The sequence below is a fragment of the Salminus brasiliensis genome, chromosome 24 (assembly GCF_030463535.1).
Source record: "Salminus brasiliensis chromosome 24, fSalBra1.hap2, whole genome shotgun sequence".
Lineage (NCBI taxonomy): Eukaryota > Metazoa > Chordata > Actinopteri > Characiformes > Bryconidae > Salminus > Salminus brasiliensis.
This window is the reverse complement of record NC_132901.1, coordinates 6,566,536-6,581,627: the sequence shown is the minus strand read 5'-3', so window position 1 is coordinate 6,581,627 and position 15,092 is coordinate 6,566,536. Positions and strand designations below refer to the sequence as shown.

At 38.5% G+C, this 15,092-nt stretch overlaps 1 protein-coding gene across 4 annotated transcripts in view; it reads left to right on the top strand.

The window, feature by feature from the left end:
- The window catches only part of tasp1 (taspase, threonine aspartase, 1), a 74,372-nt gene that overhangs the window by 23,915 nt on the left and 35,365 nt on the right, over positions 1 to 15,092 (top strand). For all 4 annotated transcript variants that reach the window (XR_011978385.1, XM_072670571.1, XM_072670570.1 and 1 more), the window contains exon 6: positions 5,975 to 6,059. Coding sequence is in view for 3 of the 4 variants with exons in the window: in XM_072670571.1 (XP_072526672.1) it covers positions 5,975 to 6,059 (85 nt within the window). In the remaining variant the exon portion in view is untranslated. The remainder of the gene's footprint in view (positions 1 to 5,974; positions 6,060 to 15,092) is intronic.

Here is a 15,092-nt window from a genome sequence, read left to right as displayed (position 1 = left end):
GATGTGGATGGACCTGACTGGCCTGCATGTTCAACATCAGTGTCTGACCTCACAAATGCGCTTCTGAAAGAACCATAAACGCAGTTGAGTTGAAGCTGTTATAGCTGCAAAGGGTGGCCAGACATCGTGTTAAACCCTATTGATTAAGAATGGAATGTCATTCAAGTTCATAGGATAGCGAATACTTTTGGCAATATAGATTTGCGAGTTAAAAGCACGTTATAACCATTCAAAAAAGCATGTTGGTAAACCCAGCAAACCACACATTGACTTTGGTCAACTACCACCATCATGAAAATGTGAAGAGAGCAGAGCAACAACAAATGTCTCATCTACTAAAATGTCTGATTGGACGCCTGCAAGTAGACCCCCCCCATTTCATTGGAAGTCCTTACACGTTGTACCAGGGATGGTCAAGTCCCAATCAAAACCATGACCACCAAGTTTCATAAGTACTCTTTGCCAAGAATTTGAGCATTAAATAAGCTGAAATAAGCTTATAAGTTTTCAACCCTCTCACATGGGTGGTGCTCGGGAGCACATAATTGGAGTCACACAACTAATTCTAAGTTGAACCTTCAGAACTCACTCTTCCTTATCACCTGTATGGCAAATAAAACCAGTGCATCACTTAAGAAGAGAAACACTAACAGGCTCGCCTTTAACTCACCAGCCTCTTCAGCATCTGAGGTCAATAAGAGTCATGTGACATCTACAAAATTCATTTACAGTGAGGAGAACAAGTATTTGATACACTGCTGATTTTTCAGGTTTTCCCACTTGCAAAGCATGTAGAAGACTGTAATTTTTATCATAGGTACTCTTCAACTGTGAGTGATGGAATCTAAAACAAAAATCCAGAAAAATACATTGTATGATTTTTAAATAATTAATTTCCATTTTATTGTGGGAAATAAGTATTTGATCATCTATCAACCAGTAAGAATTTTGGCTCTCACAGACATGTTACTTCTTCTTTAAGAAGCCCTCCTGTTCTCCACTCATTACCTGTATTAACTGCACCTGTTTGAACTCGTTACCTGTATAAAAGACACCTGTCCACACACTCAATCAGTCAGACTCCAGCATCTCCACAATGCCCAAGACCAGAGAGCTTTCAGGGACATGTAATGGGTGAAAACGCGGGTGGTGGAGGAGCTAGCAGAGGAAATACACTTAATCCTGGCTTCCCTCGAGGCACACACACAGGACACACTCCATGCGGGGTAGAAGACGGGTTTAATAGTACATAAGCACCAACGCATCTCCCCATTACTGTCCAGATAGCTTAGAGTAGGTACATCAGACCGGAGGCCATGCTACAGCTAGCTCACCGTCTTCATAGAGAGGCACAACTCTGGCGCACATGCGCAGTAGTACAATACACGTAAAACCACCGTTACAGACATCAGGGATAAAATTGTAGACCTGCACAAGGCTGGGATGGGCTACAGGACAATAGGCAAGCAGCTTGGTGAGAAGGCAACAACTGTTGGTGCAATTATTAGAAAATGGAAGAAATGCAAAATAACGGATAATCTCCCTCGGTCTGGGGCGCCATGCAAGATCTCACCTCGTGGAGCATCAATGATCTTGAGGAAGGTGAGGAATGAGCCCAGAATTACACGGCAGGACCTGGTCAATGACCTGAATAGAGCTGGGACCACAGTCTCAAAGAAAACAATCAGTAACACTCTACGCCGTCAAGGATTAAAATCCTGCAGTGCACGCAAGGTGCCCTTCCTCAAGCCAACGCATGTCAAAGCCCGTCTGAAGTTTGCAAATGACCATCTGAATGATCCAGAGGAGGAATGGGAGAAGGTCATGTGGTCTGATGAGACAAAAATAGAACTTTTTGGTTTAAACTCCACTCGTCATGTTTGGAGGAAGAAGAATGATGAGTACAACCCCAAGAACACCATCCCAACCGTGAAGCATGGCGGTGGAAACATCATTCTTTGGGGATGCTTTTCTGCAAAGGGGACAGGACGACTGCACCATATTGTGGGAAGGATGGATGGGGCCATGTATCGTGAGATTTTGGCCAACAACCTCCTTCCCTCAGTAAGAGCACTGAAGATGGGTCGTGGCTGGGTCTTCCAGCATGATGACGACCCAAAACACACAGCCAGGGCAACTAAAGAGTGGCTCCGTAGGAAACATCTTAAGGTCCTGGAGTGGCCTAGCCAGTCTCCAGACCTGAATCCAATAGAAAATCTTTGGAGGGAGCTTAAAGTCCGTGTGGCCCAGCGACAGCCACGAAACCTGAAGGCTCTGGAGGAGATCTGTATGGAGGAGTGGGCCAAAATCCCTGCTGCAGTGTGTGCAAACCTTGTCAAGAACTACAGGAAACGTCTCATCTCTGTAATTGCAAACAAAGGTTTCTGTACCAAATATTAAGTTTCTTTTTCTGGTGTATCAAATACTTATTTCCCACAATAAAATGGAAATTAATTATTTAAAAATCATACAATGTATTTTTCTGGATTTTTGTTTTAGATTCCATCACTCACAGTTGAAGAGTACCTATGATAAAAATTACAGTCTTCTACATGCTTTGCAAGTGGGAAAACCTGAAAAATCAGCAGTGTATCAAATACTTGTTCTCCCCACTGTATATAGCACTTTTTACAACTGCTGTTACACAGCAGCTTTATAGAAATCCAGTAATAGGACAGGAAATGAACAAAACAAACAGAAAAACCCTGGCCAGCAAGCCAAAGGTGAAAAAAACTACTTAGAAATTATTGATAGTCACTGTACCACCATGTAAGACTCGTCTGCTCAGGTGTGCTGATATTATCATAATATTATTTATGTTAAATTAGTTAATATACTCATAGTAGAACTATTTTTGTTTGTCACCTGGCATCAGTGCATTGTTGAAATTCCAACATTGTTTGACCAAAATGTTTAATGTTTTGCTATGGTGCCACCATCAGGCTAAGATGTGCCTAATTAAGATATTAGCTATTGACTATATTTAAGCACATTATATTTTTCACCATGTAATCCCAACATTACAATTCAATTCAAATGTGTTTTTGCTTGATGCTTTTAGCTTGATAACATTTTCACAACAGCAAATGGGCAGTACTGGAAATTTACTTGACCTGACTTCATTAGCAGTGCTGAACGACTGGCTGTACAGTCAGATTAGCTAACACAAGTAAGGCCAGCTGCTGTTTTTCTGGACTATGTGCATGTTACCTGTAATGTTCTGCTTGCATTTCAGCTAGTCAGCTAGAAATTAAGAACTGAAAGGTTGAGGAGACAAACTTTTGTAAGCAGTGATTGAAGGACATTTAGTGAATGCATTAACAGACACTCTGTTCTTTGCAGCTTGTTTCTGTATGTCTGATGTTGATGTAAAACAGCCAGTGTGATCTGATTATCTAGTTGAACATTGTTTCGTCTCGTTGTATAACCTAGTCTGTTGCAATTAGGGGGTTTGACTGTACTGTAGTAATGCCGATTTGTCTCATCAACAAACAGAGCTGAGCTCTGGAGCTGTAATGTCATTAAAATCTAAATCGGTTCATAATAAAACGTTGTTCCGTTTCCGATATATATAATTTGAGGCATGAATAAAATGTCTCCAGCTGAAACTATTTAAGATCTAAAGTAAAAAAAAAGAGATTTTGAACAGATCCCAATTTTGTGTACTAGGGAGAAATTGGCAAAAAGGCTTAATTTCCGGTTCCGGTCGGCGGCGCGTTAACACGCAGTGGCCACTCTTGGTCCGAGAAATGGTGCTTCTCTGCAATAGCTTCTTCCCCCAAGCCATCAGACTCCTCAACACAACTCAACTTCTGAACTGATATCTTACACTCTCCCTCTCTCTCTCTTTCCAACCATTTATCCCAGATAACATGGGAAACATTTTTTGCACAAGCATTTGCACTAATAACTTTACTACCTCACTGGACTCTATTTATCGCACATTGCACAACTTGCACACTACAGTCATTATTTATTATCCTCTGTCTGTACTGTGTTGTCTGTCCGCACTTGTTTGTTTGTGTTGCACTTGTGTCTTGTATGCACTGTCTATGTTGCACCATGGTCCTGGAGGAACGTTGTTTCGTTTCACTGTGTACTCTGTATGTAGTTGAAATGACAATAAACCCACTTGACTTGACTTGACTTGACTTAATAATTAAGTTTTTCTCAGTTTAGAATATAAACTGAGTATTTAAACCAGGAGAATTTAAACCAGGGTTAACAGCCCAAAAAGCAGTTTCCAGCCTCATTAGTTTTGTGGTTGAATAGAAATTAAGTTCTGCAGTCATTCATTACGCACAAGCTTTCATTGGGATGCAGAACGTCATCTTTTGTTCAGGTTTACCAACTGTCTAGTTTGACAGGCAGTGTCACATCATTATGTCACCCTGACACCTAAAAAAGAAAAAATGCTACATAATCATAAAATCTCTCATTTCACAGTAAAATGTTACTATTTGTTTTTACACTGGTTTGAATTATAGCATGAAATATAGTGATGGGAGAGCTGAATAGTTGCTGTCTCAATAAGTAGGTTTAAGTAGCTTATTTAAGACTAGTTAGACGGATTCATATCTTAATATCATTTAGTGAAGTCTAACATTTATACTATTTATTATCTCATCCAGTTACAAACAGTAAAGTAGTTTTAGGCACTTTAAATACCATGAGGAAATTGTTTTACTCAGCAAACGTGTGTGTGGCCTGTTTGCAAAATTCAGCTCTGTGTGCCTGCTAGTGCCTGTATGTGTGTGCAGCTTTGTTAATGTGTGAGTTACATACAGAACCTCTACAACAAGAGAGTTGAGAGGAAAGTTATTAGCATCTCCTGTGACCCCACTCAACCCAGCCACTTTTTGTTCCAACCCCTGCCATCTGGACAAAGGTACAGACAAAGGAACATCAGAACAGGGCCCACCGGATTCACGAACAATTTTTACCTGCACACTGTTAAACTGGTCACACCAGCAACACCAAGCACAACTTGAACACACACTCAGTGCTGGCTTGATTGCTATTTGCAACAGTTCAAAGACATACCTGAGCAATATCTGGTAGGCAAAATGTCTGGATCTGTCGACAAGTTCAAATCATGTAGAAAAGTATTACTCTGTTGTAATTGTGAGTGCAGCAGCAAGTTACAACCAGTGAGCGGACAAGATATGGGCTGAAGAGAAGTATCTCGTAAATACTTTTCATTTTAGTATTCATTTTATTTGTTAGTCTGGATCAACATGTTAATATCCATAGACAAATGAATGTCATACTTACATATTTACATTTAAAGCAACACTATAAAGAATTGGCATTTCTTGCTCCTGGGCTCCCGTTAATTTGTACTTTGAATCACATGTCTGGATGAGCTGAAAAATACAGAACCATCACTATAAGTAAAAGAAACATGAAGACTAACACGGTAGAGGAATAGTACTGGATTTTCCACAAACATGACTCTGTAAGCAGCGTCCTGAGCCTGGAGTAGCAACAATAGCAAAGCTTTTTTTACTATTACTATTTTTTACATTTTTCTTTACTATAACTTATCAGAGCATCAATTTGAATTTGAAGCTGGTATTTTGCATTGTCAAAATACATTTTACATTTTACATCGAGCCTAAATAATTAAAATAAGAGATTTTTTTTTTGCCCAGTGATTGTCTACTAAAAAGTATTTATTCAGCCTTCAGTATCCTTTGTTGTAATGAATAACAAATGTTTAATAATATGAAGCTTTTTTTCCTTTTTTTTTTTTTTTAAATACAGGTACACATAGAATGATGTGGGACTTACTCAAATATATCCTTGATTTGAGCATTCATATTATTGGGTGTGTGATGATTTGAACATTTGATGACTAGTAGCCAGTAGAACTAATAGTCAAGTAACGTGTAGTAACTGAATAAAAATGCAAGTAGTATGAACTTTATTTGCTTTAACACACTTATGTACAAACATTGCCCCTTCTCCTCAGGAATCAAGAATCCAGTCTTGGTAGCTAGAAGACTACTGAGTGAAGCACAAAAAGGGAAGCTTTCAGCTGGCAGGATCCCTCCATGGTGAGTGATTATTAAATAACTAAAGGGCTTGCTTTATTTAAAGGCTGGCGTATACATATATATCAGTCATGTAAGAAACAAAGTACACCCTTTTTGAGTTCTCAATTGGACAAAAACTTCTGGTCTTTAGAAGAGGATCTTAATTAGGTTAAATACAATGGATTCCATTTAATTTTACAAAAATGGAGGCAAAATGTAAAAGTCATGTGTAATAAAACAAAGAATACTTAATGCATCAGTAGCTTGTAGAACCACCTTTAGCAGCAATAATTTAAAATAATTGTTTTGTGTGTGACTTCAGTCTTCTACATTGTTCTTGAGGTCTTTTTTTATTTACAATGTACACACATGGACAAAATTGTTGGTACCCCTCTTTCTAATGAAAGAAAAACCCACAATGGTCACAGAAATAACTTAAATCTAACAAAAGTAATAATAAATAAAAATTCTATGAAAATTAACAAATGAAATCCGACATTGATTTTGAACCATGCTTCAACAGAATTATTAAAAAAATAAACTCATGAAACAGGCCTGGACAAAAATGATAGTACCCCTGAAAATTATGTGACCAAAGGGACAAATCAAGGTGTGTCTAATTAGCATCACAGGTGTCTACAATCTTGTAATCAGTCAGTGGGCCTATATATAGGGCTACAGGTAATCACTGTGCTGTTTGGTGACATGGTGTGTACCACACTCAACATGGACCAGAGGAAGCAAAGAAAAGAGTTGTCTCAGGAGATTAGAAAGAAAATTATAGACAAGCATGCTAAAGGTAAAGATTATAAGATCATCTCCAAGCAGATTGATGTTCTTGTGACTACAGACTGCAGGAGGAAATTTTATAACAAATCAAAGAGATGAATAATACAAATGGTAACAAAAGAGCCCAGAAAAACTAAAGAGATAAAAGGTGAACTTCAAGCTCAAGGAACATTAGTGTCACATCACACCATCCGTCGTTGTTTGAGCCAAGGTGGACTTCATTGGAGACGACCAAGGAGGACACCATTGTTGAAAACAAATCATAAAAAAGCCAGACTGAAATTTGCCAAACTACATTGCTTCTGGAAAAAATGTCTTTTGGACATATGGAACTTTATGCCAAGGCACATCAGCTCTATGTTCACAGACAGAAAAATAAAGTCAAGAAAAGAACATTGTCCCTACTGTGAAACATGGAGGAGGCTCTGTTATGTTCTGGGGCTGCTTTGAATGCATCTGGCACAGGGTGTCTTGAATCTGTGCAGTGTACAATGAAATATCAAGACTATTAAGGGATGCTAAAGAGAAATGTGCTGCATAGTGCCAGAAAGGTTAGTCTCAGTCACAGGTCATGGGTCTTGCAACAGAATAATGACCCAAAACACACAGCTAAAAACACCCAAGAGCATCTTTGGAAGGAGCTGAAACATGCCGTCTGGAAAAGGCACCTTTCAAAGCTGAGGCAGCTGGAGCAGTTTGCTCATGAGCAGTGGGCCAAAATACCTGCTGAGAGGTGCAGAAGTCTCATTGACAGTTATAGGAATCGTTTAATTGCAGTAATTGCCTCAAAAGGTTGTGCAACAAAGTATTAAGTTAAGGGTATCATTTTTGTCCAGGCCTGTTTAATGAGTTTACTTTTTAAAATAAATCTGTTTATTGAGGTTTGTGGGCATTTGTTTATACACAGCTCTTTTAAGGTCCTGCAGCAGGAATTTCAAGGGGTTAAGGTTTGGACTGACTGAGCCATTTTTTGTTGTTGATTTGCTGGTATCCTCATTATTGATCATTGTCCTGATGCATGACCCAATTTCGGCCAAGCTTTGGCTGTATTTATACAGAGAAGTTTATAATTAACTCAATGACTGCAACGTGCCCAGGTCATGTAGGTGCAAAACAAGCCCAGATCATCACCCCTCCCCCACAGTCTTGACTGTTGGTTTGAGTTGTTTGTGATAATATGCTGTTTGATTTTCATCTGTGCATTATGGCCAAACATTAGTCTGGTCTGACAGTTTATATAGATGCAGGTTTGCAAATCTAAGTTCTGCTGCCAAGTTATTTTTAGAAAGAAGAAGCTTTATCCTGGCAACCCTTTTAAGCAAGTCCTCATTGTTCTGTCTTTTTTTCTAATGTACTATCATGAAAATGAACATTTACCATGCTTACTGAGGCCTGCAGAGTCCGATGTAGCTCCTGCTTCTGCTTTTATATGGGTGATGACACTTGCTGATGATCAGTTGATCAATAGCATTTGATTAGCACCACCTGACTGCTACTTACACATACTTCATTTTTCTCGCAGTGCTTATCAATTTTGGCTTCATTTTTTAAAATAAATAATGACAGTGTAATCTGTTGTGTGCTGCTGATTTTGTTGTATTATTGTATAGATTCCCCTTTTGAGTTGTGGTTCCTTCTTTTACTTGCGTTTTCTTGCGGATACCTCTAGATTTCTCACCAGGGGTCTGATGTAAAACGTTTGCCATAAAAAGAACTATACATGTAAATCTGACTTTCCCTACGCAACCAAGTCCCAAAACAGTGGCAACTGATGCAGCTGACTGAAAAAAAATTATTTTGTTCTCGCTATGATAAAGACTAACCCCAAGATGCCACATGTGCTGTGTCTGCTATCCTGAAAACAAATTGCACTACCACAGACATGATCTGGGGGCAGGCCACTGTCTCTAAGATAACTGAATAATATGTAGCAGGCGAAATATCTACTTTTGGGTAGTTTAAATCCTGTAGAAAAGGTTGTGACAGGCCGGTGAGTAAGACAGTGAGCTACAACCAATGAGAGCATATAACAAATCAATGGCAGCTGGTCTTATGCAGGTAGAGCGGAAGGTAAAGAGACAGAGTTAGTTCTGAATGGATTTATGGAGATAACACAGGCTGAGGGGGGAATATGGGGGATGAAATTATACATCAACTAGCATGGATACAAAATATTTTACAGATATGTGCACAAAAAATGGATTGTGTAGAATATTTCCTATATATCTCACTTCTCGTGTGTTTTCATAACAAAATGTAGTTTTGAGACATGGAGAATTCCCCTGGTGACAGAGCTGGTCATTTGTCTCTTTTGCTATTCAGCCATGCAGTGTGCAAACCACAATGATCAAGACGTCTGATTACATGTTGTGTGGTTTTAAGGTACAGACGTCTGACAACTTTGAAAGTCATACAGTATGTACAAGGCATTAGAAGCATAATATTTTGCACTTTTTTGGACTTTTGAACCCAAAACGCTTACTTTAGCATGTTGTGCATGTTGGTGCTTTGTCTGTGCTTATTGGTAGCTGTGAAAAAATATGTAATAAATGTCTGGTATACTGCTTACTGCAATTATGCAGGATTTGCATTGCCAAACTTCTCATGTGCATATGAAACAAGTAATGAGATCTAAGCATCTGATCAGTCATTGGGAGGATGCTGGTTCAATCCTTGGGAATACCTTACTCTCTCTGGGTGGGGTTAATGACTTTCTTTCGATATTCCTGTAATTCCCTGTGAATGCTATTCAGTGTGGGCAACTGTAAGCATGCTTGGCTATCAAATAATGTTGTCTGAACTGCTTGAAATTAACAAAGTATAAATAGCTTGGTCAACACTAGAAATATTTAACAATTTTTACTTATGCAGTAGCTTTAGCTTTTATTTTTGTATTTTGTTGGCACCAATGGACTACCAAGAAAGGTATGTTTTGCTATGGTGATTGTCATAGCTATTTCCATAGCAAACGGACTTTAACAGGATTTACTTGTTTTATGTGTGGCATTGGCTGTATTTGTACTGTTTGTGCACTGAATTTGCAACCAGGCTGCTGGGTTGATTATCCAGACACTTAATTAAGGTGTTATTTGTATTTATCATAAATATTACCTCCTTTATTTTATGTAACTTTAATCCATTATGAATGCACCAATATTTATATAGTTTCATGGTATCAAATGGTGTTGCAGGTTATTTTGATTGTCCAAAAGCAGACTATGAAACTGTACTTCTGTTTATAAGAATAAAGGGAGCAATTTATATATATATATATATATATATATATATATATATATATATATAAATAAAAAAAATAAAACTGTACTTCCTTTTGAACAAAATAAATGATGGGAGGCGAAAAATGCAGGGCTGTTCTGATACTATTGTCCTGAGATGAAAACAGATACCGGTTGCTGATCCACTCAAAAGGATTGCATCAGAGCAAAAAGAACACAATGAGAATTGCCATATAAATGTAATGTTTAAAAGAATGGACCCAGTTTGTTCCAAAGTTGATTTCTAAAACTTTGGATGTATTTCTTAAACTATTACTAGAAATTTAACAAGTAAAGTAATGTACCCCAGCACTTAACCTGTCTACCCTCAAGATTTCTTAGTTAACATTCCAACTTTAAAGTTTGTCTATTATGAGTAAGAAAGTGTACTTGACATATTTGGCATATTTGTCTTGCCTTGTATAGTAATCAGTCAGTTCATCTGCAGCAGTAGTTAGGTTCTCTACATGAAGTCCACATCAGTATTACAAATTCGGAGAGATGAACCTGCATGCTTAACAAGATTTGGTTAAAAGGTGGCCTTCGCTTCAAAAATTTAAAAATAGGAAATTGGCCATGATGTTATCCAATTTTTGTTTTCATATCAACAAGTAGAATGGGAAACCTGTCATCTCATTTTTCCTCATTGAGTAGGACCATGGACAACTGGAAATCATCTGTTATTACTGATTACTGACAATTACTGATTTTTACATGTGAAATTGAAAAAGCAACCTCTTGCAAAGTGGGAAAAATGGGTAACAATGAATGATGGCGATTTGTTGGTCAACAAAATATGAAGAATATTTCAGGTTCTTTAAGGTATTTCAGGTTCTTGCTTTTATGGTATTATCTAGTGCATAATTGTTTTTTATATATTTATTGTGTGCTCAGAACTGTGCAAACATCACAGCTTCTGATTGGGGTAAACATGGACTGTCTTTGTTGGAATCAACATCATCAACTATGCATTCTGTGACAAATCTATCTACAATACTGTCTACATGATTACAACAGTCCTGAAGCATAATTTGATTGGGCCGACTAGTGATAAACCTCCCTGATGGTGGGCAGCTCCAATTTTCTCTGCCTTGTAGGCGGGTGAAGCAGGATGGTAGATCCAATTCCAGCAACACTAGTTTTAGTTAGAAATCCACTGATTTTGTGTATTCTTCTAGTGCAAAACGTGAATGAAATTATTTTTTCCTTCAGTTCAAATTATTTACTAGTAACAATAGTTAAAGTATAGAGATTTCAGTCAAAATCTCTGAAATCTGCTAATTTGGTGAATTCACCAAGTGCAAAATGTGGTGCCAGTGTTTGAAAGATGTTTTTACTTTAAAATGCCCTTTTTTATTAAAGATTTTCCAGCTTCTCTAAGTACAGAATAATGTATCTTTTTTTCTTATTTTATCTTAATTTGAGTAAGTTTTAATAAACTGTTTGTTGTAAACACAACTACCTTATAAAATGAATTAATACAAAATAATTTGACTAATTTTGGGTAATGACTTATTTCAACAGAATTTTGTTTGCTATTGTGTTAAAATCACAGTGTTGTCGAGTTAAAATGTAAGGAATCAAATTTGAATTGGAATTTGTTCCTTTTGACTTGACTTCAGAAAGCTTACACGAAATAACTTTCTTTAAATTAAATATTTATATATTTTTTGATGTTGAGGAGTTAGGGATTTGTATAGAAACATGATTTGGGGATTCCTGTTGCAGTATGCACAAACCTGGAAAACCATCAGAACACAGCAGACCAGCATAGCAAAAGCTCTTATTATGGAAGCGGCTATTCCAAAATGAAGTTTGGAATCAAGATTCTGTTGTCAATGACAATAGTAAAAGAGAACAGCTGTATCTAAGGTCTGCAAATCGGAAATCAGTGACACAATCACCACAACATCCACTGTCTTTTTAGCTTTTTAACTTATTGGCTAGTTGAAGTTTAGCAAGAAAGCCAATGTTAGATAATGCTAGATTTGTCTTTGAACTGATTGTGTATTTATTGAGAAGACAAAACAGGACTTTAATATGTAAAAAGGCAAATTCCATGGAATTACTTTCTACTTGAATCCTAGCTATAGGACTGCAGTTCTAGGGTTAATATCATTTTAATTTGAATCTCATGGGTTTAAATTGTGACTGTGACCAAAATAGATTCCATTTGAATTAATAAATCAATATGGCAAACTTTTTTCATAATCAGCCTGTGTCTGTTTTCCAGTCGGGTGAAAACAGCATTCATGTTTGAGGGAGACTTATTTTTTCTTATACGAACACAGTTTGACTACGTTTGTTGGTAACTAACATCCATTTGGTAGTAATGTCTCACACTGGACATTGGTCCACATTCAGTTGACGTGACCTAAGATGTTTACTAAAAATCAGATTTCAGACTTCACTGTGGGATATTATTATAGGCTTGAATTCCAGATATATCGGGGCAACTGTCCAAAGCACACTGTTACAGAAGTCTTGGTCTTTATCTAGATGTTCTCTGACAAGCTTCTTTATTCTTGCTCTTTTTCTGCTGTACTTTTACATCAACTGTTATAGGACTGTTATGGACTTGCAGTTGGCAGTTAATTCACTTTTAAATGATGTTGTGCACAGTGAAACGGTTGATTTCTAATCTTTCTAAATCTCTTCCCAGAGCCATCTGCATCTACCACCTTCTGTCTAAAGCTAGTCAAGTCAAAGGGCTTTATTGTCATTTCAACTACACTGCTAAAAAAAAATAACACATCCTAGAACTGAATGAATGAAATATTCTCATTGAATGTGCTGACAACAAAATCACTCCAAAATAATCAATGGAAATCAAATTTATTAACCAATGGAGGCCTGGATTTGGAGTCACACACAAAATTAAAGTGGAAAAACACTACAGGCTGATCCAACTTTGATGTAATTTCTTTAAAACAAGTCAAAATGAGGCTCAGTATTGTGTGTGTGGCTCAGACCTGGCTAAAGCATCCACCAACTCCTGGACAGTCTGTGTTGCAACGTGACGTTGGTGGATGGAGCAAGACATGATGTCCCAGATGTGCTCAATTGGATTCAGGTCTGGGGAACGGGCAGGCCAGCTTCAATGCCTTCATCTTGCAGGAACTGCTGACACGCTCCAGCTACATGAGGTCTAGCATTGTTCTGCGTTAGGAGGAACCCAGGTCCAACCGCACCAGCATATGGTCTCACAAGGGGTCTGAGCGTCCTGCACGGTGTTGGGCTGTGAGCCTAATAATGTGGACGTCGGGCCCTCATACCATCCTCATAGAGTCGGTTTCTAAATGTTTGTGCAGACACATGCACATTTGTGGCCTGCTGGAGGTCATTTTGCAGGGCTCTGGCAGTGCTCCTCCTGTTCCTCCTTGCACAAAGACGGAGGTAGTGGTCCTGCTGCTGGGTTGTTGCCCTCCCACGGCCTCCTCCACATCTCCTGGTGTACTGGCCTGTCTCCTGGTAGCGCCTCCAGCCTCTGGACACTATGCTGACAGACACAGCAAACCTTCTTGCCACAGCTCACATTGATGTGCCATCCTGGATGAGCTGCACTACCTGAGCTACTTGTGTGGGTTGTAGAGTCTCATGCTACTATGAGTGTGAAAGCACCACCAACATTTAAAAGTGATCAAAACATCAGTCAGAAAGCATAGGTACTGAGAAGTGGTCTGTGGTCCCCACCTGCACCACTCCTTTATTGAGTGTGTCTTGCTAATTCCCAATAATTTAAACCTGTTGTCTATTCCATTTGCACAACAGCATGTGAAATTGATTGTTAATAAGTGTTGCTTCCTAAGTGGACAGTTTGATTTTTACAGAAGTTTGATTTACTTGGAGTTATTTTATTGTTTTGTTTAAGTGTTCCCTTTAATTTTTTTGAGCAGTGTATATACAGTACACAGTGCAACAAAACAACATTCCTCCATGACCATGGTGCAACACAACACAATGCATACAGTACAGATAAGACACAGAGTGCAGACTAGAAAGTAAATCAATAAGACAGAAACAGTAGTGGGAAGTAGGGTTGTGCAATAAAATGTGCATACTATGTTAAAACCAGTAGAATGCAGCACAGGTTATTGCAGCACTCTGCAGTACTCTATTTTTAAAATAAATAAATAAAAAAGTGTTCAATTTATGCATAATAGATGTGTCAGGAGTCCAGTGAGGTAGTATGTAGTGCAGTACTTTCACATTGTCTGGGATTCAAACGTGTGTGTGTGTGTGTGTGTGTGTGTGTACGTACAGAGGAGTCTGTCCATTTAGTCTCTTGAGTTGAGAAGTCTGATTCCTTGTGGAAAGTAGCTATTGAAGGGTCTTGTCATGTTGGACCAGATGCTGCGATACCTTCTTCCCAATGGCAGGAGGAAGAACAGTTTGTGTGAAGGGTGGGTGGGGTCATCCACAATGCTGTTTGCTTTGCGGTTGCTGCTGGTGGTGTAAATATCTATGATGGATGGGAGAGAGACTCCAATGATCCTCTCTATTCGCTGGAGGGTCTTTCGGTCAGCGACGGTGCAGTTCCCAAACCAGGCAGTGATGCAGCTACTCAGGATGCTCTCTATAGTGCCTCTGTAGACGATGGTGAGGATGGGTGGAGGGAGACAGGGCTTTTTCACAGGGCTTTTTCAGCTTCCAGAGGAAGTAGAGGTGGACACCAATGAACTTTGTGCTTTTAACGATCTCCACAGAAGACCCATCGATGTTGAGCAGAGTGTGGTTGTCTTGTGCTCTCCTGAAGGTTGGCAGTTAATTCACTTTTAAATGATGTTGTGCACAGTGAAACGGTTGATTTCTAATCTTTCTAAATCTCTTCCCAGAGCCATCTGCATCTACCACCTTCTGTCTAAAGCTAGTCAAGTCAAAGGGCTTTATTGTCATTTCAACTACACTGCTAAAAAAAAAAAGGGAACATTCAAATAACACATCCTAGAACTGAATGAATGAAATATTCTCATTGAATGTGCTGACAACA